General features: G+C 45.2%; 1 protein-coding gene across 1 annotated transcript in view; it reads right to left on the bottom strand.

The window, feature by feature from the left end:
• Positions 1-228: 228 nt before the first annotated feature.
• Positions 229-25,891, bottom strand: part of vsx2 (visual system homeobox 2) — a 63,114-nt gene continuing 37,451 nt past the window's right edge. The window contains exons 4-5 of the mRNA XM_069916089.1: positions 5,464-5,644; positions 229-575 (exon numbers count right to left, since the gene is read on the bottom strand). Of these exons, the coding sequence (XP_069772190.1) occupies positions 262-575; positions 5,464-5,644 (495 nt within the window). The 3' untranslated portion in view covers positions 229-261. The remainder of the gene's footprint in view (positions 576-5,463; positions 5,645-25,891) is intronic.

Genomic DNA, 25,891 nt, shown 5'->3' with positions numbered 1-25,891 from the left:
CAAACCTACCAAATTCCACCAGGGTCTCGTGTTGGTGTGACTCCAGGCGAGTCGTTATAAATTACGGTTAGATACAAGTCAATCGACCGACAACAAATTATTTAAGATAAAGCACAGCTGACAAGAATAAAATGGAGGGATACCAGTATGTTAAACGAAAAACAATCTTGGGTAGTTTTTGTCACCAGAAAACAGTCCTGGGGAATACTGCGTCGTAAAAGACTGCAGAGATATAAAGAGCTAATCGTTTGTGTACAAAGTTTAGAATTTTTCAGTCGGCATCTCATCTAGCGTTCCTTTGGACTGCTCGCTCTCTGTCTCTTCAGCCCTTTCCTCCGGTGCTATCTTGCTTTGTCCGTCACCGGACACTGTCCCCAACACTTTAGCACTGTGCTCCTGTGCTCTCGCCCTGAGGGCAGCTATGCTGCTCTCCCTCAGTTCCTCCTTAGAAATGGCCCCCTTGGAATCCTTGCCCTTGTCTTCACACTGCTCGTCTTCTTGGCTGGGCTGTCGGCTGTGTTCGGTCTCCACTTTCCTCACCACTTCAGATGCCTCGAGGGACTTTTTGTGCATTCCTAGAAAGAATTGTTGGTACTCGGTTTTAGAAAATCGCCTGGTCATTGGTAAGCCATCTTGAACTGAAAACGGTAAGCAAAGAAAGATGCCAAGATTAAAGTGTAGCAGGAACCTGGGAGCTAGGCTTCATTTAACATAGACACTACAGGTCAGGTCAGCTGATTAACACAATGCTTTCACTTGAAAATAAAGCCACCTGTAAACAGGGTCACGCCAAAACCTGGCAACATTAAACTGGGAATAGCACGTTTCATTCTGCTTCCAGGACTTCCAGTCGACCTGCTATCTCACAGTTCCAGTGAGCATGGGATCGGTCCCTACCTCGGGCACTCTCTGTGTGGAGTTTGCATGTTCTCCCTTTGACCATGTAGATGCCCCAATTTCCTCCCACATCCCAAAAATGCATGGGTTGGTAAGTTAACTGACTGCCATAAATTGGTTCTCATGTGTAGGTGGTGGTAGAACTGAGGGGAAAGTGAAGGGAAATACTGCTGGGTAAACTAGTGGGGCAATCGATTGCTCTGAGAGAGGGTATAAGCTAAAGGTGTCCATAAGATGTGGGAGCAGAATCGGGCCATTTGGTCTATCGAGTCTGCTCCACCTTTCAAGTTCTTTAAATTTAAATCTAGACATACAGCATGGTAACAGGCCCTTTCGGCCCACAAGCCCGCACCACACAATTACACCCAAACAACCTACAACCCTGTACATTTCAAAGAATGGGAGGAAACCAGAGCCCCTTGGGAAAACCCACACAGACACGGAAGACATCCAAACTCCTTACAGACAGCGTGGGATTTGAACACTTGTCACCGGTGCTGTAACAGCGTTGCACTAACCACATTCTTTAGACCCATAGCTAATGGTAAAGACCTGCCCCTGAAACAGTTAAGTGTACTGCAGGTTTCTAAAAGAAAGGTTTTTTTTTAACTGCAGGTATTCTCCATCCACAGTTAAATCACCACCATTTGGGCCACAGTATTGGCGGCTCTCATCACTGGGTTTCACAGAAGAATGGCATTAAGCTGGAAAGGATGCAAAGAGAATCATGAAGGTTCTATCAGGACCAGAGAGCCTCAGTTATAAGGAGAGACTGAAGAGACTCAAACTCTTTTATAAAATCACGAAGGGCATAGAAAAGGGGAATAGTTATCGTCTTTTTCCCAGGGTGGAGGAATCTAAAATGAGAAGCCAGAGGTTAGAGCGGAAAGGGGGAAAATTTAAAAGGGATCTGACCAGCAACTTTTTCACACAGAGAGTGGATGGGTGTGTGGAATGAGCTGCTACAGGAAGCCGTAGAGATGGGTGCAATTACAACATTTAAAAGACATTGGGACAGAGACTCAGGTAGGGAAGGTTTCAAAGGACATGGGCCAAACACAGGCAAATGGGACTAGCACAAGTAGGCAAATTGTTCAGCATGGGCAAACATAGAACACGGAACACAGAACACGGAACAGTACAGCACAAAAACAGCACACTTGTCTGTGCCGAACATGAGGCCAAATTAAACTAAAACTCTGTGGCTTGCATTTCCTTCCATTCCCTTCAGGTTGGGCCAAAGGTTTCTTCCCTCTATAGTTTTGGTGCTTTATCCTTAAATGCCCTTAAACGTTCTTAACCATGTCACAGCCAATTAGACTGGCCTTGACCTTGAGGTCAAACTGGGTAATTTAAAATTAGACATACAGCATGGTAACAGGGCATTTCAGCCCATTTTACACCCGTTAACCTACACCCCCATTACATTTTGAATGGTGGGAGGAAACCCGGATCCTCTAGAAAAATCCCACACAGTCACTGGGGAGAACATACAAACTCCTTACAGACAGGCTGGATTCGAACCCCCGTCTTCCACTGAAAAACATTTGTGTACCAGATGGGCCTCTACCAAACCCAGTGGTTTCACAGTCACCATTATTTTGTTTCAGGTTTTTTTAATTTCAGGTTTAATTTAGCTCATGTGGGATTTGAACTTCTGCTTTGTAACAACTATGAGTCCAGTAAATGAACAATTAAAGAAAAGGAAAACACAGTTGATGTGTGGGCCTGAGAGATAGAATTCTTAGCTGGTGTAAGAATTAACAGAACCTATATGAAAATGTGCTTACATGAAATCAACTTTTTCCCCTTGGCTATGAATATTCTGCACTCCAGGGCCGCTTTGTGCTTTGAAATGGGATCAACATTTTTAGACCCAGCATCTCAGATTGTTTTATTAAATGTGTTATTAAACTCTCTACAAGCTAAGACACAGAAAAGCTGGAGGAACTTGGCAGGTCTCGCAGCGTCCATACCCTGAAGAAGGGCTCAGGCCTGAAAGGTTGGTTATACCTCTTTACCTCCTATGGACACTGCGAGACCTGTTGAGTTCTACCAGCATTTCTGTGTTTTCACCACAATGAGTGTCTGCACACTGTCGTGTTTTACTCTTTACAAGCTAAGAACACCAGGCTGGCTTTGTGAAGTGGTGAACGTGAGATCAATTTCAACATTTTGAGAAAATTTTGGGTAGGCTCATGGATGGGAGAGCTATGGACTGGATGCAGGTCAATGGGACCACAGAATAATAGTTTAGCACAGACTAGATGGGCTGAAGGGACTGTTCCTGAGTGATACTATTCTATGGATCAAGCAGGAAGCTGGACGGGAGACCAAAAGTTAGTTCAGCCTTAACTAACCACTGTACTATTACAGCGCCAGCATCCCTGGTTCAAATCCGCATGGTCTGTAAGGAGTTTGTACGTTCTCCCCGAGACCTGTGTGGGCTTTCTCTGGGTGCTTCAGTGTCCTCTCACCCTCCAAAAATGTATGGGGTTGTTAGGTTAATTGGTCATCACTCGGCACGGGAGAAAGGGCCTTTTACTGTGCTGTCTTGGTAAAATTAAAAGTAAGTTATTGAATGGGAGGAACTCTCATGTTGTGCCCCAAGATCTTTGTGTCACACAGAGTGCACGCATGTTAAATAGACATAGGAAATATCACCCAGGATTTATAAAGAACATCAAAACCAGTTCAGGAATCGCAACCCGGAATTAACCCGGTGCAAGCAGATTAAACAATAATGATAGGGAGAGGGTAGGGGTGGGGGGATTGGGGAGAGATTTGAAAATGTACAGGATATCCTGAAGGTTAACCTCCAGGTTGAGTTGGCGGTGAAGAAGGCGAATGCAATGTTGGCATTCATTTCTAGAGGAATGGAAATGAATGCCAACATTCAGGTAATGTTGAGATTCTATAAGACACTGGTGAAGCCTCACTTGGAGCACTGTGTACAAATTCGGGTGCCTTATTTGAGAAAAGAAGTACTGGCATTGGAGAGGGTTCAGAGATTTACTAGAATGATACCGGGAATTAAAGGGTTAGTTTATGAGGAATGTTTGTCAGCTCTGGGACTGCACTCGATGGAGCACAGAAGGATGAGGGGATCCTCATAGAGGCATTTCGAATGCTGAAAGGCCTGGACAGATTAGATGTGCTGAGGATATTTCTCATGGTTAGAGCGAGTCTAGGACAAGAGAGCACAATTACAGGATAAAAGGGCGCCAATTTAAAACAGAGATGTGAAAAAATTTCTTTAGCCAGAGGGTCGTGAGTGTGTGGAACGTTGCCAGAGGCAGCGGTAGAAGGGAGGATATTGGGTGTATTTAAGGCAGAGATTGAAAGGTATTTGATTAGTCAAGGCTTTACAGGGAGAAAGCCGAGGATTAGTAAATATGCAGACGATACTAAGATAGGTGGAATAGTGGATAATGAAGAAGGTTTTCAAGGATTGCAGAGGGATTTGGGCTGCTTAGAAAAGTGGGCTGAAAAATGGCAGATGGAATTTAATGCTGATAAGTGTGAGGTGCTTCATTTTGGTAAGAAGAATCAGAATAGGACATACGTGGTAAATGGGAGAGAATTGAGGAATACAGAAGAGCAGAAAGATTTAGGAGTGACGGTACATCGTTCCCTGAAGGTAGAAACTCACGTGGATAGGGTGGTGAAGAAGGCTTTTAGTATGCTGGCCTTTATCAATCATTGCATGGAATATAGGAGTTGGGAGGTGAGGTTGAGATTGTATAAGACGTTGGTGCGGCCTCATTTGGAGTTCTGTGTGCAGTTCTGGTCGCCTAATTATAGGAAGGATATAAACAGAGTGGAGAGAGTGCAGAGAAGGTTTACCAGAATGTTACCTGGGTTTAAGCATCTAGAGTATAGGGAGAGATTGGGCAGATTAGGTCTTTATTCTTTGGAGCGTAGAAGGTTGAGAGGGGATTTGATAGAAGTATTTAAGATTATGAAAGGGATAGATAGAGTGGATGTGGATAGACTATTTCCGTTAAGAGGAGGAAAGATTAAAACAAGAGGACATGAGTTAAGAATTAAGGGGCAGAGGTTTAGAGGTAACATGAGGGGGAACTTCTTTACTCAGAGAGTGGTAGCCGTGTGGAATGAGCTTCCGGGAGAAATAGTGGCGGCGGAGTCAATTGTATTATTTAAGAAAAGGTTGGACAGGTATATGGATGAGAAGAAGATGGAAGGTTATGGGCATTGTGCAGGGAGGTGGGACTAGAGAGGGGTGTTTGGTTCGGTGCGGACTAGAAGGGCCTAATGGCCTGTTTCCGTGCTGTAAATTGTTATGTTATGTTAACTCATGATTAGAATGGCAGAGAAAACTCGATGGGCTGAGCTGCTCATGTATCTTGTGAAAAGAGAGCTGAACAAAGAGCAGTGGAGGGGGACTAACTGGGGTGCTGTTTTAAAAACAGGAATGGAAACAATGGGCCAAATGGCCTTTTTCTGTCCTGTGCACTAACCAGCTCTAACCAAATCCCTCAGTATGACCCCAATCCCCCTTGTGTTTTCCAACCCGCATGTAACCCGGATAAAGTATGCAATTACCGAGAAGCCAAGGAGCGCAGGATTCCATGATCCCATCCTTGGCAGATTTCAGGATGGATTCTGGCAGTGGTATGGAATGCCGCACCATTGCTCCGTACAGCCCGTATTCAGCCATGACACTGCTCCGTCCCCAGCATTTCTCGCGCTTCCTCCACTTGGCCCTCCGGTTCTGGAACCACACCTGTCAGGGGGGTTAGGGGAAGGTGAACAGGGGTTAAAGCATCAGCACACCTCCAGCTAAAAAAAAGAGGAACATCAGAATATGCGAGACTGGAGCCAGGGTTGGCCACACTGCCCGCTAAACTGCTCTGCCATTCAGCTACACAGTAAAATCCCCATTATCCGGAATTCAAGCAACCAGCAGCCTCAAGCTAAAATAGCACAGAAAATAAATAAGTTAAAAAAGTATGGAAGTTTCAAATTGGCACATCTTGCCGTTAATTCACCATTCATGCAACACGCAATCGCAAGTAACCGGCAAATTCACTTATCCAGCATCTACCAATCTACAAATCCCCAGAGGTGCCGGATACCAGGGGTTTTATTGTAGTTCATTCCCAATCCCTAGTATTCTTGACTAAACCAGAGATCTGTGCATCTCAGTTTTTAATATATTCAATGTCTCCATCGCCACTGATTTCTCAAGGGAGAATAAATTCCTCCTCATTTCCATCATGTCAACCCCTTCTCCCAGGTACCTCCCTTCAGGAAGACATCCTTTCTGCCTGTCCTCCACCCCCCCCTCTGGAACCTGTATGTTTCAAGGAGAACAGCTTTCATCCACCTATACTCCAATAAGCACAGGTCCAAAACAACAACCTGACGAATGTTCTTGGGACTGCTGCCAATGCATTTCCTTAAATGGAGACCGCAAAACAGAACGCAGTCTTCGAGGTTACCAACAGGAGCCGGGATTCAGGTATCGGAGCCAGGATTCAGAAGGGCGCTGAGGGCAAGAAGGGCTCTCGAGCGCTGAAGGGCCTCCTGATCGTGTCGGAGGTTTGGATCTGGAGCTCGGGTCGCCGTTGGATCGAACGGAGGCAAATCCATGACACTCACCATCTCTGAGGGGACTCTCTTTCTTCTATTGTTAGGGGTACCGGGCAATTCTCATCATGGCTCTTTGTTTGCCTTACAGCCACCAAAAGTTTAAAGTATATCATGTAGGTTACATTTTTAATGTATTATTACATGACAATAAAAGGAACCTTGAGACTGCTGATGTTGGAGTCTGGAGCAATAAACAATTCCCGCTGATTGATTATTGCGGTTCTCTAAGAATTATCTCACCAATGCCCTGTGCAGCCGTAGCAAGGTTTTTATATTTCATCCTTTTTGCAATCAAGGCCAACGTTCATTTTGCTTCGTAATTACTCGTTAAATCTTCTCTGTGTTTTATCAATAACTCAGCATAACAGCTACCTGCCAACAAATAGCACCCTTGCCAATAACACTCCTGTCAAACAGAAACCACGCGTCGGCCACAAAAGTCCAACATTGGTTTGTTACAACAGTTTAAATCACAACCAAGGATTATATACAATCCAAAGACTAACTACCACTTTTGCATTGCGTAGTGGTTGTTCCAAGAATTGATCTCTAGAACTCTGTAATCCTCAGTGCCGTGGCCATTTTGTCATGCAACTAGACCTCAGGTGGTAGAACCTGAGGCCATGCCTGCAGGCAACCTTGATGGCCACCTGGCAGCTCTTAAAGGCCCCAAATCATGAGAGACATTTGGTAACTGTTGGATAATTAAATGATTAAAACAATTAAATATTATGTATAAATAAATATATTTAGTTAACATACATTAAACTTAATTTTTTTAAATTTAGAGATACATCATGGTAACAGGCCCTTCCAGCCTATGAGCCCATGCCGCCCAATTAACCTATAACCCCCGTCCATTTTGAAGGGTGGAAGGAAACTGGAACATCCAGAGGAAACCCCCACAGACGTGGGGAGAATGTACAAACTCATTACAGACAGCTCCAGAAAGGAGCTGGCAATGTAATAATTTTGCATGTCAGAGGCACTTTTTCTTTTACACATGTGGTGGAGGGTGGTACAATGGGGACATTCAAAAGACTCATAGACAGGCACGTGGATGCAAGGAAAGTGGAAGGTCATGGGCTATGAGGGGGAGGAAAAATTAGATTGTCGTGCAGTAGATCTACATAGGTTGGCACCACATAGTGGGCTGAAGGGCCTGCACTGAGCCAAAATGTTCTATGCTCTTTTGAATGAATTAAAACGAATACAGAAAAAACACTGGTCACAGGCACCTATGGGAACTGCTAGATGCCAGATAAGTGAATTTTCCAGTTGCTTGAGATTGCATGTTGTGTGATTGGTGAACTAATGGCAAGACACGCCAATTTCAAACTTTTTACCTCTATTTTTTTTTTTGCTGGTTGCTCGAATTCTGGATAATAGGGGTACTGTATATAAAATTAAATTTAAAAAAAAAGGACAAAACCTACCTTCACCTCATTTGGCATATGAGGTTCATTGCTCAAATTAATGGGGCTGGACTCAGTACATGAATGGCAAAGTACTGAGGGGTCAGATATGAAATGCATCCTGCATCTCTCATCAAGATGATCTGGAACTGCCCAGAGGTAGCAGCAAGCGCAGTGGGGAGTGAGTGATTGGATGTGTTTGTTCCTGAGTATATTCAGTATCACTGTGTTTCAATACAAGTTATGGAAACCCTGGCAGAAGAAGCACTCAGCTGATGGAGCCCTGGTGAATCACATTCCTGCAGTACTACACCTGAATAAGTTAAACGCTAAGGTATATAAAACGACAGAACAACTCTTTGTTTACTTTACAGCAGACAAAAGTTAAGTATATCATTTAACTTTTTAAATGTATTATTACATGACTATAAAAGGAACCTTTGAACCTATTTTTGAAACTTTAAATTAGCCTGGGCAAAGAAATGTGGAAATTTGCCAGGAAGATACTTGGACACAAAGGGTTAAATTAATAGTAGGGAGTACCCTGGAATTTGGAAGACTGAGCAGTGATTTGATTAAGACTTAAGATACTGAAAGAATACATTTCTTAGAACCATAGAACACTACAGCACAGAAACAGCCCCTTCGGCCCTTCTAGTCTGTGACTTCTGGTTAGAGAACTACGCTAGGGGGAATAAAATCTTTTCAGTCAGAACTTTTTTTGCATTTAAGGCGAGAAGCACAGTTTCAAAGAGATGTGCAGGGGATATTAAACAGGGCATTAAATATGTGTAGGGAGTGGTGGGTGCCTGGAACGGAGTGGTGGAAGCAGGTACGAAACCATATTTAAGAGTCTTCTAGATAGACACGTGAATATGCAGGGGATAGAGGGATATCTGTCATGTGCAAGCAGCAGAATCATTCCAGAGTCTCACACTGTGCTCAGTGCAGACATCATGGGCCATACTGTACAGTTCTAGATTCCAAAACTATGGAACTGTCTTCTGCAAACAGCAGCTGATTCTGAGACACAGGAGGCTGGAAACTAGGGCAAAGTAACCATCTGCTGGAGGAACTAAGTGGCCGGGCGGCATCCATGGGGAGGGAAGAAAGGAATTTTTAAAATTATTTAATAGAAAGCCACTTAAACATTTCACAGTATTTCATACTTAATCAAAATACATGTGGTCTTTTTTATACAAAAAAGAAATGTGAAAAAATATAAAAGAAAGAAAAACCTCCTCTAACCTTCCCCCCCCCACCCCTACAAACTAAAAAAAAGGAAAAAAAGGAGGGACAAGAAAACCACAACAGGAGCACTTCACTTTCATAGAGATCAAGGGAAAGTTGGAGATTCATTCAAATTTTAATACCAACAGTTTGTAAATATGGGCTCCATATTTCACAAAAAGTATGATATTTATCTCTTAAATTGTCAAGGTATGAGCAACAAAGCAGGCAGGTGCTTGATTAAAAAGGTGGGGGGAGGAGGAAAGAAGGGGCAGGTGGAGGAGAACAGGCCAACAGGTATGTGGCCATAGGTGGACATGGACAGGACTTTAATTCCCTGTAGCATAGAATAACAAGGGGAGATTTGATAGAGGTATGCAAAATTATATGAATATGGAGAGAGTAAACGCAAAGAGGCTTTTTCCACTGAGGTTCGGTGTGATACAAACCAAGGCCATGGGTCAAGGGTGAAAGGGGCAAAGTTTAGGGGGAACATTAGGGGGAAACTTCTTCACACAGAGAGTGGTGGGGGTGTCCTGCCAGCTGAAGTGGTGAATGCGGGCTCAATTTTGACACAAGAAAAATTTGGACAGGTACATGGATGGGAGGGGGTTTGGAGGGATTATGGACTGGGTGCGGGTCAGTGGGACTGGCAAAAATCATTTTGGAATGGGCTGTTTTCTGTGCCGTAATGTTCTATGGTTCCAGGAAGGGAGGAGAGGAAAGCTGAGAAATTATCAGAAGAGGGACCTGGTGTGTTTCTGCAACACTTCGCAGCGCCTCCAGACTTTCGTGTTTCACTTCAAGCATAGGAATTGCTTCTTGCAGTAACAATCTGTGAACCCATGGAATTCTCCACCTCGAAGACTGGGTTCCTAGACCTAAAGAGGTCAGTACATTCTTTATAAGATCAGGGAATTGAAGACCGAAGGGAGCTGGTATGGGGGAAGGAGACGAAGCCAGCCATGATCACACTGAGCAGCAGAAATGAGTGGCTGACTCATTATCATATTTTCCTGGGTCGTAGTGCAGAGGTTGCCCACCGCAACCAATGGCAAAAAGAACCAAACTCTGGTGGTGTGGATGACAACTGATTGGGTTGGTTTGTCCTTGCATGATGTCAAGCTTTGAATATTTTTGCAGCCGCACTCGAGAGAAGCATAGAATACTACAGCACAGAAACAGGCCCTTCAGCCCATCTAGTACATGCCAAACTGTCTAGTCCAATCGACCTGCACCCAGACCTTAGCCCTCTGTACACCCTCCCGCCCATGTACCTCTCCAATCTTCTCTTGCATTGAAATTGAACCCAACTCCACCACTTCCACTCGTTCCACACTCTCACCACCCTCTGATTGAAGATGTTCCACCCCCACCCAAATGTTCCCCTTAAATATTTCATGTTTCATCCTTAACCCATGTTCTCTTGTTCTTGTCTCAGTGGAAAAAGCCTGTTTCAATTTACTCAATCTAAACCCCTCAATCGTTGAACAAACAGAGATTTCAACTGCTCTCCTGGTGTATCTCTTGGAAATGATACCTATTCCCCAACTAGCTTCTTATGTGGCAAAAAAAAACAACTGCTGGAGAAACTCAGCAGGTCAAACAGCGTACTTTCTATCACAAAGATAAAGATATATCACTAACGATTGGGGCCTGAGCCCTTCATCAAGGTATGAGCAAAATGTAGGCAGGTGCCTGAATAAAATGGTGAGGCAGAGGGACAAGGGGAGGAGCATTCAGGCCCCCAGGCAGGATTAATAGGTAGATAAGGTAGGGAGGGCACAATAGGGGTGTTTCTTATATGGTGCTTTAATTCAGTTGCATTTTCAAACTGCCCCCCTCAACTCACATACCACTATGCCATAGGTGCTCTGTGATTAGTAAGGGATTGCTTAAAGTGGTATGTGGGTGAGAAGAAAAAGTTTGAAAACCACTGTTTTAATTGTACTTAATTGACTCGTTATGTGCACGGTTTCAGAACTCCAAAGGAAATGGGCCAATGACAATTTTTTCTCAAGTAAAATCATTCAGTAACAATTGGGTCTAGAACAGTGGTTCTCAACCTTCCCTTCCCACTCACACACCACTTAAAGTATTCCCTTACTAATCACAGAGGACCGATGGCATTGGAATTGCTTCAGGTGGGAATGTGAGTTTAAGGGGGATGTTTGAAAACCACTGAGTTAGGGTCATTGAATTAAAATCTACAAGGTACCGTGAGGCCACTCCTGAAATACTATTTGGAATTCTGCGAAAGGGGACTTTGGCATTGGAGGCAGTGCAGATGAGGTTTTCTAGATTGTTCCTGGAAATTAGGAGGTTAGTTCATGAGGAGAGATTGAGTAGCTTGGGTCTTAGATGGAATTTAGATGGATGAGGGAGGATTTTATAGAAACCTGTAAAATTATATAAGGAAGAGATAAAAAAGCAGGAAGGGACATTGCCTCAAGATTCGGGGCAGTAGATTTAAGACAGATGAGGAGGAACAGCCTCTCCAAGAGAGCAGCGAATATGGAATTCTCTGCCCAGTGAGGCAGTCAGGGCTGCCTCATGAAATGTATTCAAGACACATCGATTTTTGTAGAATCAGGGAATTAAGGGTTATGGGGAACAGGCAGGTAAGTGTAGCTGATGTTTTACTGTATGGTGGGGAAGGCTCAACAGGCCAGATGACCGATTCCGTGAATATCTCGAGCAGGTGGACGGGCTTGTTCTTGTTGGAGATGGTCATCGCCCAACCTGAACGCAGCTTGCTTCTTCTCAGTCCAAGGCTGAATGTTATCCCGGCCTTGCTACGTGTCGGCATGGACGGAGTTGCAAACGGAACCGAAAGCTGTACAATTGTCAGTGGGTGTCTCACTTCTGAGTTCTCAGTGGAGGGGAGAACCCTGATATTGCTGTGGAGTCGCAATACAGACGCAAAATCAAATCAGTGCAAGCCGGCCATTGGGGATCTATTTTTAATCTTAATTAATTTCATTTTATTTCATTGAATTTTAATTTAATTTCTTATTTAATTTAGAAATAAAGCATAGTAGCGGGGTCTTCTGCCCACGAGCCTGTGCCACCCAAATAATTTACAAACCGTGTATGTTTCTGGAGGGTGGAAGGTAACCAGAGTACCTGGAGAAAACAAACACAGACATGGGGAGAACATACAAAATCCCTCAGTGCGGGATTCGAACCAGGGGCACAGGCGTCGTAGTAGTGTTGTGCTAACCCGTTATAAATCCTGGAGGGTGGACCAAAGATTCTGCACTGTATGTCTTTAATGAAGCAGCAGATGTTCAGGCCTTGCTCACTGGAATGGAGATGACAGGCTTCTAACAATTCCAACTTCCCTTGAGCCACAGCATGGCTGCAGGTGATGAAGAGTGTTCCCCTTTTGGTGATATGTAATTACACCACTAGGTCACCAGGGGACATCCCAGTGACCTTGTATATAAAGCAGTCCAGAGCTACAGTCTGTACTGACAATAACCACACCAGCAGTGCGAGTATAAGACAGCTTTAATAAACTAATATGTACACTAAGAGGTCTTGTCTCTCTGCAAGACGAACCTGGAAGGCTAGACTGTAGCTCTGGACTGCTTTATAGACAAGGTCACCAGGATGACCCCCCCTGGTGACCTAGTGGTGTGATTACATATCACCACACCCCTCATTCAGTCCCAGAATCCCAGCAACTTCCTGCTTACGATGTGCCCCAACGTACCCCAAGGAGGAAATGGGCAGCCTGCTGCTCTTCTTTGTACAAGTTCTCAAAACCTTGGCCACCTTTTCCTTCCTATGAATGCTGCGCAACCTTCCAAGCTTCGGCAGCACATTTATGGGCTGTGGTGGGGGTTCAGCTGCACCCACCCAGTGACCTCCCACAGCCCCTGGCCCTCCTTGGAAAGATGGCACTACCAACAGAGCAGAACTCCCCCTGGCGCTGCACCCACAGGCCAGCCTGGAGACCGATCAGTGCCACATAAAACCTCCAGGAGAGTATCTCCAAGGACCTGTTTCCCCCGCCCCCCCCCAACGCCCCGAGCAACGCCTAGGGCTCTGGGACGCGATATCCCGCCAGAACGTAAAAAGGAAAGAAAATACAGTAATTAAAATCTTAAACAGGACAAATTAATTTTCAGAGGGTGCATTCCCAAGGGTGGAATTAATGGCCCTAGTATCCTTGTTTCTCCAGCCAGACACTGCCGGATTTCAATGTGGCCGATTGAAATCCTCCCATAACAGAACTCTGCTTAACTGGCTGACGAGGCGATGGTGTTTGCGAAGCTGGTGCCTGACAGGAGTGGGGGGGGGGGTTTGGGAAAGTATGGGGAGGAGGGGTATAAGAAATTGTCAAAACCATTCAGGGGTCTTTTGTAATTCATGATGGCTGTTCCCCCCCCCCATCAAAGACAATCACTGATGAAAAATCACTTCAACTGCAAAAGAAGCAGGCGACATGCGACCCAGGGGGCAGCTAGAGCCTGATTGAAAAATAAGTTAATTTCTGCATCAATCGATGGGACAGCTTAGCGACAGCCGCTCAAATATCACGGGAAATTAAACTAGCCTGACTCGGGGGAGAGGATGCATTGACCTGTCCTAATTACAGCCGTGTAGTTATCATTTTCATCCTAACTGATCCCACCTCGTAGGCTCCCTGGGGAGAGTTGCATTTTCTGATTTAACTAATTAAAATGGGAAAATTGGGTGTTAATTTTGTGGTGGAAATTTTCAGAATTACCCTGTAATGGAAATGAAATTAAATTGCTGGCAGATTGATGGCACGGGTCAGGACATAATCTTCTCCTCCTGATTGCCTGATTAAGGCTGTTATCGTTTTAGAAATCACCTCGTGTCCGCAGCTCCTTGATAAGTTGGATGTGTAGAAGTGCTTGGTATAATTTATCGCCTCTCTTTTTCTCTCCCCCCCCTCCTTGCTCTCTCTTCCTTTTTCTCTTTTACTCTTTCTCCCTTGCTCTCTCATTCGCTCTCTCCCTTTTTAATCAGGCAGCCTCGAGACAGGAATGAGGTACACAAGGTACTGGCCCCTATTTTAGTGGGGGTTATCCAAAGGTCGTTCTTCAGGTGTCCAGGAATACAGAAGGGTGCAGGTATTAAACCTAGCCAAGCCCATCACAGGCACAGCTTTCCCATCCATTGGAAGACATCTATGTGACGTGCTGCCTCACGAAGGCAGCCGACATCATAAAAGGTCCCGTCTCCCTGGTCACGACCTCTCCTCTCTTCGGGCAGAATGTGCAGAAACCTGAAGTTCAGCACTTGTAGGTTCAAGTGCAGCTTTTGTTCGAACAGCCATCAGACCCCTGTATTACCCTAACCCTGACCACACATGTAGGAACATAGGAAGTAGGAACAGGAGTAGGCCAAAAATGGCCCATCGAGCCTGCTCCGCCATTCAATACGATCACGGCTGATCTAATTTATGACCTAACTCCACCTACCTGCCTTCTCCCCATATCCCCTAATTCCTAATTAGTGTGCCCAGGATCACTAATAGATCTGCCTGCACATTTGAAAGGTCACATTTTACTTGCACACTGCGAATATTTATTAATCTATCTTTTTCTATTTATAATCTCCTTTTCTGTCTTGGCTTATTAGTGGCAATTTTATTAATACTATTGTAGCGGGTGTATCTTAGCTGGGCAATTTTATTAATACTATTGTAGCGGGTGTATCTTAGCTGGGCAATTTTATTAATACTATTGTAGCGGGTGTATCTTAGCTGGGCAATTTTATTAATACTATTGTAGCGGGTGTATCTTAGCTGGGCAATTTTATTAATACTATTGTAGCGGGTGTATCTTAGCTGGGCAATTTTATTAATACTATTGTAGCGGGTGTATCTTAGCTGGGCAATTTTATTAATACTATTGTAGCGGGTGTATCTTAGCTGGGCAATTTTATTAATACTATTGTAGCGGGTGTATCTTAGCTGGGCAATTTTATTAATACTATTGTAGCGGGTGTATCTTAGCTGGGCAATTTTATTAATACTATTGTAGCGGGTGTATCTTAGCTGGGCAATTTTATTAATACTATTGTAGCGGGTGTATCTTAGCTGGGCAATTTTATTAATACTATTGTAGCGGGTGTATCTTAGCTGGGCAATTTTATTAATACTATTGTAGCGGGTGTATCTTAGCTGGGCAATTTTATTAATACTATTGTAGCGGGTGTATCTTAGCTGGGCAATTTTATTAATACTATTGTAGCGGGTGTATCTTAGCTGGGCAATTTTATTAATACTATTGTAGCGGGTGTATCTTAGCTGGGCAATTTTATTAATACTATTGTAGCGGGTGTATCTTAGCTGGGCAATTTTATTAATACTATTGTAGCGGGTGTATCTTATCTGGGCAATTTTATTAATACTATTGTAGCGGGTGTATCTTAGCTGGGCAATTTTATTAATACTATTGTAGCGGGTGTATCTTATCTGGGCAATTTTATTAATACTATTGTAGCGGGTGTATCTTAGCTGGGCAATTTTATTAATACTATTGTAGCGGGTGTATCTTAGCTGGGCAATTGCAGCAATTAAGAATTTCAGTACCTATGTACCCTGTGTTTTTTTAAATTTAGATATACAGCACGGTAGCAGATCATTTCGGCCCACAAGTCCATGCTGCCTAGTTTACTTCAAATTCACCCTGGTACACTTTGAATGGTGGGAGGAAACCAGAGCTCCAGGAGGAAACCCACGCAGATACAGGGAGAACATACAAACTCCTTTCAGACAGCGCAGGTTTCGAACCCCCAGCCCCGATCGCTGGCTCTTTAAAAGCATTGCGCTAACCGCTACGCAAGCCATGTGCCCATAAAAATTATGTGTCTGCCAATAAACTCTCGTATCATCTCTCTGTACCAGATATGGGCTTCAGACCTGGATGGACCAGATGTTAACACTCTGCATTTGGCAGTTTCAACAGATCAGGCTGTGGGGGAAGCTTGTCACAGTCATGTTCATTTGTTACAGTGTGTTAAGAACGCAACTTGACTTTGGATAAAGTATTAGATATAAAGTGAAATATAAAGTATTAGTGCAATGGTGCCAAAATGGGGTGATCATGGCTTGAAAGTAGACCTTCCAGGGTGGATAGTTTGGCGGTTACCTCACAGTCGAAATAATGGCAAGGGAGAGGCTGGAGAGGGACCGATGGTGATGTTTAACCTAAGCTTTTGAAATAATCCACACAAGGCAATCTGGCCCCAGAAGCACAAGAGACGGCAGATGCTGGGATCTGGAGCCAGGAGTTGCTGGACTCAGTGGGTCAGGCAGCATCTGTGGAAGGGAATGGAGAGGTAACGTTTCTCATCAAGACTGAACAAAGGTAACCTGGATTTAACAGGGAGGTGGGGGGTGCGTGGGGGAAAACAGGGGTGGGTATTGTGAGACTGGGGCAGGTTGCTGGTTGGTGGACCAAGATGGGGATGAATGTTGATGGACAGAATGGACCAAGTTGGGGAGTTGGGAGACAGAGGGGTCAGTAGAATGATTTGTTTTCAGACCACTTTGAGTCTGCACCCACATTAAACTTCTCTGGAGTAAATCATTGTGTAATTGTGGCAGACAATGGAAGGAGAGAAAGGTGGGCAGATGGAGCCCCCTTTCTTAGAATTATGTCTATCTCAGTTATTTTCTGGTTCCATAACCTCAAATAGACATTCTCTTACAACAAGGCAGTTGTTTGGGTAAATGCACTGGGCTTCTTCTCTTGCCCATATTTATAACAACTGCCCCATTCACCAAGAGAAAGAACTTCAGAGTCTCCTCATGCTAAGAACAATGGCCCACTTCATTTCTCTCCCTTGCTATCAGAGAACACTTTAATTTGAGCAAGTCCCATGGTGAACTATGTGCATAAGGGGGATACTATATACTTTGCATTGGTCCTCCATATTGAACTGGCTTTCTCCCATCGCAGACTGTCGCATTGGCAAAGTGATGGCATCCAATTAATCAGATCTTTTTTTAAAATTTTTAACATTTAGACATACAGCACAGTAACAGGGCCCACGAGCCCGTGCTGCCAAATTATACCCAATTGACCTACAACCAAGCCCCTGTACATTTTGAAGGTGGAAGGAAACTGGAGAACCCGAGAAAAACCTACACAGACACGGGGGAGAACGTGCAAGCTCCTTACACGCACACAGGATTCAAACCCCGGTCCCAATTGCTGATGCCGCAACAACAATGCGCTGACCCCAACGCCAACCGTGCTGCCAAGGGTGGTTGAGGGCAATTACCACCATCTACATTGGGTTAAATGCCATTCCATTATTCCATATTATAATTACCTGAACACCACAGGAGTTAGAATGTAACTTCAGCAATACAGAATTGCATTTGGCTGGGGACTGCTGTGCTCAGAGCCAACTGGCTGGAGTCTGACCACGTTCATTTTACAATGGACTCCTGGTGATTCATTTGGGTCGCAGGAGCAAAGGGACAACTTGGAAATGCCGCTTATTTTCTAAGATTATAAATCCTTGAAACATTTGACAGATTAGAAGACAGATCACTGCTCCTCCAAAGACAGATCCAGATCCTCCAATGGCAGGTCTCTGGTCCTCCAATGGCAGCACACAGGTCCTCCAGTGAAAGATCCCACCCAGGATCAACTGTCAATTCTGGGCCATCATTTCCTTCCCACTCACGTCCCACCTTCAGTAATGTCTTACTAACCACAGAATACCTATGGCATCCTATGTGAGTGGAAAAAGAAAGGTTAAGAACCACTGTCCTATGCCAATATTAGGAACCCAGGATGTGGGACTGCTCTTTAAGATCCACCAATGGAACTCCAACATTATCGTTAGCCTCTCGAATGAGGCTCGATGGGCAAGTTGGAGGGACTCAGCAGATCAGGGAGAGTCTTGATAAAGGGTCCCCATCCAAAACGTTGTTTGCCCACAGATGCTGCCTGGCCCACTGAATCCCTCCAGCTCCTCAATGGTTCCTCAGATTCCAGCATCTGCTGCCCTTGTGATTCCCATTTTAAGAGATCGAGAGCAGAATGTTCCAACATAATATATGAAAAAGATTCCTGGAACTAATTAACTTCATCAACATGTGGAATAAATTATCAAATAAATAAGCAGAAATCTTTGCAAAGAGAGGTTCTCAGTAAAAGGGATTGTTGTTATATTATAGTTGATTGATATTGATATACAGTAAAACCATTAACTAGAATTCAAACAACCGGCAAAAAATTTGCAGAAAATAAATAGGTAAAAAACACAAAAGTTTAAAATTGCCCCCACCCCCTTAACAGTTACCTCACTGATCACACTACACACAATCTCAAGCTACCGGAGAGTTCACTGATCCTGCATCTACTGTTACGGGTTATATTATGTATAAATGTGTCTTTGAAAGAGACAGATTGTGGGGGTTTAGTGTAGGTCACTTCAGAAACAGATACTTACACTTCACAACTCATTTAAAATGTAAGAGCTTTGCTGAAGCTGGACATTCAGAAACCAATTATTTTTTGCAAAAGACAATGGAACTCCTTTGGAAGGAATTTCAAAAGTGCAAATGGAGAAGTCCGGGCTCAAGTGCTGATAAAGATCTTTCAAGGATTGGCTTGGGAGGGGTTCTGGTTTTTACAAGCAGAGAGAGAAAGAGGAAAGAAGGAACAGGATTCTTCTCAGAGAGAGGTCGGTTCTGCAGGAGCTTTTGAGGCTGCACCACATGTCATCTGGGGAGGAGAATTTATTGTTCTTTTCTTGGTTCTGATGTTGGACAGTCAAAGCAAAATCCTTAGCACAAGTGTCCCTCACTAACAGCCTGGGCAGTAAAGTTGCAGAAGGATTATCAGCCTGTTTCTGTGCTGTACAACACAACAGCCCTACTCCTGATGAACGGCCTTGGCCTGTAACATTGGTTACCCTTTACTGTGCGACCTGCTGAGTTTTTCCAGCACGTTTGTGTATTGCACTCAAATATATACGGTGTGTACTTTTAGATTATTGAAACTAATACAAACAAGCAGTTTAATAACTACATACATGAAGTTCGGCGGGCAGCAATCTCCTTTGAAGAAGACCGCAGAGCCCACCTCACTGACAAAAGGCAAAGGAGGAAAAACCCAACACCCAACCCCAACCAACCAATTTTCCCCTGCAACCGCTGCAACCATGTCTGCCTGTCCCGCGTCGGACTTGTCAGCCACAAACGAGCCTGCAGCTGACGTGGACATTTACCCCCTCCATAAATCTTTGTCCGCGAAGCCAAGCCAAAGAAAGAAGACATGAATAAATATAATGATAAACATATATTTCTTAATATTTATATCAATTTTTTGGTAACAAAATATGCATGTAAGAGTAAAAACATGTATGTAATATTTTGTCATGTCTTGCAGCTCTCAAACATCTGAAGTTTATCGTCTGTGGCTCTTAGGTTAAGCAGCTTTGGCCACCTCTGTCCTATGGCGTCGCTGCCGACAGTGGACGATTAAATCTGGGGATGCTTAACAGGTCTCAAACAACAAAAAAAACAAAAAAAAACAACAAAAAAAATAATAAAAAAAAAGAAAGAAAGAAATCGAGGCGGGATCATTGGTTACATTTAAGGAAAGACTGGATCATTACATGGATAGGAGGGGACTAGAGGGGTATGGACCGGGTGCTGGTCAGTGGGACTAGGAGGGTGGGGATTTGTTACGGCTTGGACTAGTAAGGCCGAACTGGCCTGTTCTGTGCTGTAAGTGGTTATATGGTTATATTTACATGGAGTGGAGAGGACTGGAGGGGTATGGATCGGGTGCTGGTCAGTGGGACTAGGAGGATGGGGATTTGCTCCGGCATGGACTAGTAGGCCCAAACTGGCCTGTTCTGTGCTGTAAGTGGTTATATGGTTATATTTACATGGAGAGGAGAGGACTGGAGGGGTATGGACCGGGTGCTGGTCAGTGGGACTAGGAGGGAGGGGATTTGCTACGGCATGGACTAGAAGGGCCGAACTGGCCTGTTCTGTGCTGTAAGTGGTTATATGGTTATATGTAGTTATATGGTCAGACCAGGAAGGGGGTGAGGCTGTGGGAAGATTTGAAAATGAGGGTTACTTAACCAGTGTGGGTTGGTACACGACGGGAGTGATGACAGAATGGATGGAGTATGTTTTATAGGACATGGTCAAGAAGGCATAATGCAAGTTAACAATAATGGGTGAATTGCCGTCAACATCATTGGGAGATTGTCAGCAGAGCTTTGAAGAATCTCAGATCCACAGAGGGTGGACAGTGAGAGGCACTGGAGTGGTTTAAGTTTTCAAATTGTCCACAAGAATGCAGCAAAGAGCAGAGAAGATCAGTCCTTGTTGGTGCAGGCAAGAATGAGTGCCCTTATCGCAGTCAATTTGTGGCTGATAAACCCTATAGCAATCTAAGACATAGGGGCCCATTGATTCTGCCCTGGCATTAATTATGAGCTGATCCATTCTCCCATTCAGTCCCACTGCCCGGCTTTCTCCCCGTGACCTGGCTAATCAAGAACCCATCAAACTCTCCTTTAAGTACATCCACTGACTAACTCCTTCAACGGTTCAGTAGGTTTGAGTAAATATCACCCCCAATGTAATATTCAGCCATGCACTCAGCACAGTCAGCTGCTATCCCAGGCTGAGCCTTCCACGATTGCAGGAGTAGACAGAGAGAGAGATGGAGCAGCCAGTAGGCCTAGCTGAAAGAAACCCATCCTTTAACATGGGCAGGGGTGCATGGGAAGAAAATGCCTTTGGGTAGGACAGGTTATAACATAAGACAGTAACATCCCCGTTATCTGGAATTCAAGTAACCGGCAGCTTCAAGCCACCAGCAAAAATAATCATGTGTGATAGGTCAGATTCTATCACTAATGTGTATATGTACAGATGGTCGTGTAGGATGACTGTGATTGGCTGAGAGCGCAGCCACGCCGACCGGCAGGTCTTAAAGGATTGCTCCTAGCCAGACCAGGTCATTCTGGACTGGTCGACCTACTTGTGATACGCTCCAGTCTTTTAGTTAATAAAAGCCTTGGTTTGGATCAACAAGACTTTGGTTCTTTCGACGCGCATTACATCGTGGAAAATAAATTAGTTAAAAAATGCAAAAGTTTAAAATTGACCCCCTCGAGCAGTTAGTTCGCCAATCAGGCAACACGTAATCTCAAGCAACTGGAAAATTCACTTATCCGGCATCTACCAATCCCCATAGCTGCTGGATACTGGAGATTTTCCTGCAGATATACTCTCTCAGTTTGTGGTATTTTGATGTGACTGATTATCTAATCATGGTCACATATGGTTCAAGCTTTATTCACTCAGTGTATCTTTGGCAATCTTCTATCCTCCTGCCCCTTCCTCTTCTGTCAATAAGCTCACCTTATATACCTTCCCTCTCCCCATATATTCCCCACTCCCTCCTCTCATATGCCCCCTGTTTTTTGCCATCCCTACTGTTGGAAAAGGATATTGTCCATGTACCCTATCTATGCCTCTCATAATCTCATGTACTACTGTTACATCCCCTACCCCACTTCCCCCCAGCCTCCTTCTCTCCCTGAGCTCTGGAACCCCCTCTCTAAACTCGTTGTGTCCTCCTTTAAGATCTTCCTCAAAGCCCACTTCTGAATATCTGACCCAATGCCTCTTTATTGTTCAGTAACACTGTGCCCTGTGATACTGCTTTAAAAGCGCTGTGCGAGTTTTACGGTGTAAGTTTTGCATTTCTTCTTCCTCAGTTGTCATTTTCCTGGCTAAGTTGACAGGGCACAGTTCAAGCTGGAATCGGTGTAACCTCAAAGGGAAAGGTTGTCCAAAAGCGCTTGCGGCAAATAACTTACTGCCATGATGCAGGAACTTACCTGGGTGAGTCCCGTTTCAATGTACTCGAGAAGGCCAAAATTCTACATCTGTTCCTTGCACCTGATGCACATCCCTCTCTTCTCGGACTATTCTGTCCAGAAGCCCCTTAAATTCTACTGTCATATCTGCTTCCACTGCAATGTTCAAAGCACCCATCACCCTTCATGTAAAACACCTCACGCAACTTCCCTAAACATTTTCCTGAAATAAATACTTCTTAAAAAATTCTTAAAATGAATATTTATTATCCAACTATATTTTGTATTTACTAACTATTTTTAATTTTAAGTGTACCATTGTAGTTGTTTTCCATCAAGTACGAGAAGCAAGTAAGAATTTTGGTGCACATATACAGGTACATTATACAATGTACATGACAATAAACTCATTGTCGGACCTAAAGAGGTAGGAGCAGAAATCGGCCGCGTTCAGCCCATCGGCTCTGCTCCACCATTCCATCATGAGCTGACCCATTCTCCACAGCCCCATCCCCTGCCTACTCCCCATAACTGATCCCCTGACTATTCAGATAGCTCTTCCAAACATTCACTCCAGCAGTCGAAGTCTTAAACTGCCCATAATAATCCGAATCCAGCAGCAAATAAACACTCCTTATAACTCAAAAGATTGGAGTTACAGAATAACAGGCTTTTATTTACAATAAACGTGAAGGTCATCATGTGCTGTGAGCCAGGCTTTCTGGAGAGGGTCTTAAAGGATTGCTCCGAGCCAGACCAGGTCATTCTGGACTGGTCGACCTACTTGTGATTCGCTCCAGTCTTTTAGTTAATAAAAGTGTTGGTGCCTTTATATAGGGTCAAGAGGGAGGAGCCACGGGCCCAGTCACAGAATAGGGCGGAGCCAGATTGATGAGGTACAGCGGTTCACCACAATCACCCTTCGTTTTTATTTTGTCCAGTGAGGTGAGGTGGGGCACAATGTCTTACAGGTTAAATCTATCCGGTGGCCTGGTCTTCTGTCGTGAGAGCCAGTTGCTGTGCTATAGCTGGAGTCCTGGACTTCCAGCACTGTATCGACCTGCTGGGGGTGTGGCGATTCGACCGGAGTGATTGGGGTGGGGTGGGTGGTATGTAGTGTGTGTCCATGGAAGGGGGGGTGAAGCTGTTTGGTGGGTAGACTCTTCAGGTGCCCCCCAGCATGCAAGGTTGCAGATGGAGACAGTTTCCTCATGCCCATCTGGGTAGGCCACGTACACATATTGGGGGTTCACATGGAGGAGCTGGATCCTTTCAATCAGTGGGTTGGTTTTATCGCCCCTCACGTGTTTCCGTACCAGGACCGGCCGTGGGGACGTCAATAGTCCCTGATGCGGCTTCCTGGGGAAGGAGAACATTTGTTCATGAAGGGTAGCATTGGTGGCAGTACATATCAGTGACCTGGAGCGCCTTGGAAGGGACCTTCTGCCATTGAGAGACTGGCAGCCCCCTGGACTTAAGGGTAACGAGAATGGCCTTCCACACGGTGGTGTTCTCCTTCTCCATCAGGCCGTTCCCTCAGGGGTTATAACTAGTAGTCCTGCTGATGGCAATACCTCTGGCCAGCAGGTATTGGTGCAACTCGTCACTTGTAAACGAGGACCCCATGTCACTGTGGACACACGACGGGTACCCGAACAGGGTGAATAAGTTGCGCAGTGCCCTGATGACCGTGGTAGTGGTCATGTCCGAGCAGAGGATGGCGAAGGGGAAACGTGAATACTTATTGATGACCTAGAGAAAATACATGTTGTGATTAGTGGAGGGAAGGGGGCCCTTGAAGTTCATATTCAGGCGTTCGAAAGACCATGTAGCTTTTACCAGGTGCGCCCTATCTGGTTGGTAGAAGTGCGGTTTGCATTCTGCCCAGACCCGGCATTCCTAGTCTGACATCCCCGATAGAGTATGGCAGATTACGAGATTTGATGAGGGAGAAGAATCTCGTGACCCCAGGGTAGCAGAGGTCATGGTGGAGGGCTTTGAGGCAGTCTATCTGGGCACTGGCACATCCCCCTCAGGAGAGGGCATCTGGGGGCTCGTGGAGCTTCCCCGGCTGATACAGAATATCATAGTAGGTGGCGAGTTCAATCCTCCACATCAAAATATTATCATTCTTTATCTTACCCATTGTTTGTTGTTAAACATGAATGCCACAGCCCGTTGGTCTGTGAGCAGGGTAAAACGTCTGCCGGCCAGGTAATGCCTCCAGTGTCGTACCACCTCAACTATTGCCTGAGCCTCCTTCTCAATGGAGGAGTGTCAGACTTCAGGGCCTTGAAAGTTAAGGGAGAAGAAGGCCAGGGCCGACATGCCTGGTTAAGGGTGGTGGCCAGGTTGAAATTGCACGCATTGCTCGCCATCTGAAATGGGGCAGATTCATCCACCGCGTATGTCATGGCCTTAGCGGTGTCTTTTATGTGGCAGAAGGCTGCACAGGCCTTTTCTTGTCAGAGGGAAGGATGTGGACTTGATAAGGGGGTTGGTTTTGTCTGCTTAGTTAGGGACACACTGGGCGTAGTAGGAAAAGAACCCCAGGCACCTTTTGAGAGCCTTGATGCTGTGAGGGAGGGAAAAGTCTAGCAGGGGGCGGATGCAGTCGGGGTTGGGGCCATTCTCCACAACACAGCCAAGGATCACCAAGCGGGTAGTGCAGAAAACACTGCTGCAGATTAGATTGAGGCATTTGGCAGTTGTGAGCTATTTCTGGAGGTTGGCGTCATGATCTAGCAGGTCGTGGCCCCAGATTGTGACATAATCCAGGTAGGGGAAGGCGGTGCACAGATCATTTTGGCCCACTATTCAGTCCATCTCCTGCTAGAAGATGGAAACACCGTTGGGGAGTATCCTGAGGAAGTGGTAGAGGTGCCCATCTCCCTCAAAGTTTGGGTATTGGTGGTCCTCTGGACGGATGGAGAGCAGTGGTAGGCAATTTGGTTGACCATATCTGCAATGCGAGGGAGGGAATATACATCCAGCTGTGTATTGCGGTTAATGGTCTGACTATAATCAATCACCACCCTGTGTTTACCCCCCATTCTTCACCACCACTATTTGAGCTCTCCACGGGCTGGTACTGGCCTCGATGATCCCTTCATTCAAGAGTTGCCGCACTTCCGCTTTAATGAACGCTCCGTCCCCTTCATTGTATCGCCTGCTTTTTGTAGTGACTGGTTTACAGTTGGGGGTGAGGTTCACGAACAGCAGTGTGGGATAGATATAGATATGGAGAGTAGAGGGACCGTATGTCGGTTGGGCCAGCGGGGGGTGAGGGGGACGATTGGGGGGAGCATGGTGGCTGGCTGACAAACTGTGGATTGCCAACCGTGGTGGGGGGGGGGGCGGGGAGAGGACCATTGTATTCCATCATAACATTCTTGAGGTGGGACTGAAAGCCCAACCCCAGCAGCATTAGCATGCAGAGTTGCAGCCCAACGAAGAGTTTAAAGTCCCTGTAAATCGTGCCCCACACGGTCAGTGTCTCGATGGTGTCATTGTGAATCTCGGCTGAGGCCAGGGCAACTTTATAGCTTACTGGCCTTGCTTTAAGGGAGTAATACTGCACAGAATCAGGGTGGATAAAACTCTCAGTGCTCCTGCTATCGAAAAGGATTGTCATCTGATCGTTGATCGAGATGTCCATCATAGACCAGGAGGTTGGTGTGGGCTGTTTTGATCCAATACCATGGAGGCCAGTGGTGGTCTGGTCCATGCTGACCCATAGTCTGGGAGCATAATGGTGGCGCCCATGCGGCAGCGTGTTTATTCCCATAAGTTGATGGCGTCCAAGATGGCGGTCCCCATGTCACAGCGTGGACGTCTCCGGAAGATGATGGCGGCCAAGATGGCAGCCCCCATGCTGC

This window comes from Narcine bancroftii, chromosome 2 (assembly GCF_036971445.1).
Source record: "Narcine bancroftii isolate sNarBan1 chromosome 2, sNarBan1.hap1, whole genome shotgun sequence".
Lineage (NCBI taxonomy): Eukaryota > Metazoa > Chordata > Chondrichthyes > Torpediniformes > Narcinidae > Narcine > Narcine bancroftii.
This window is presented reverse-complemented; position numbering and strand designations above follow the sequence as displayed.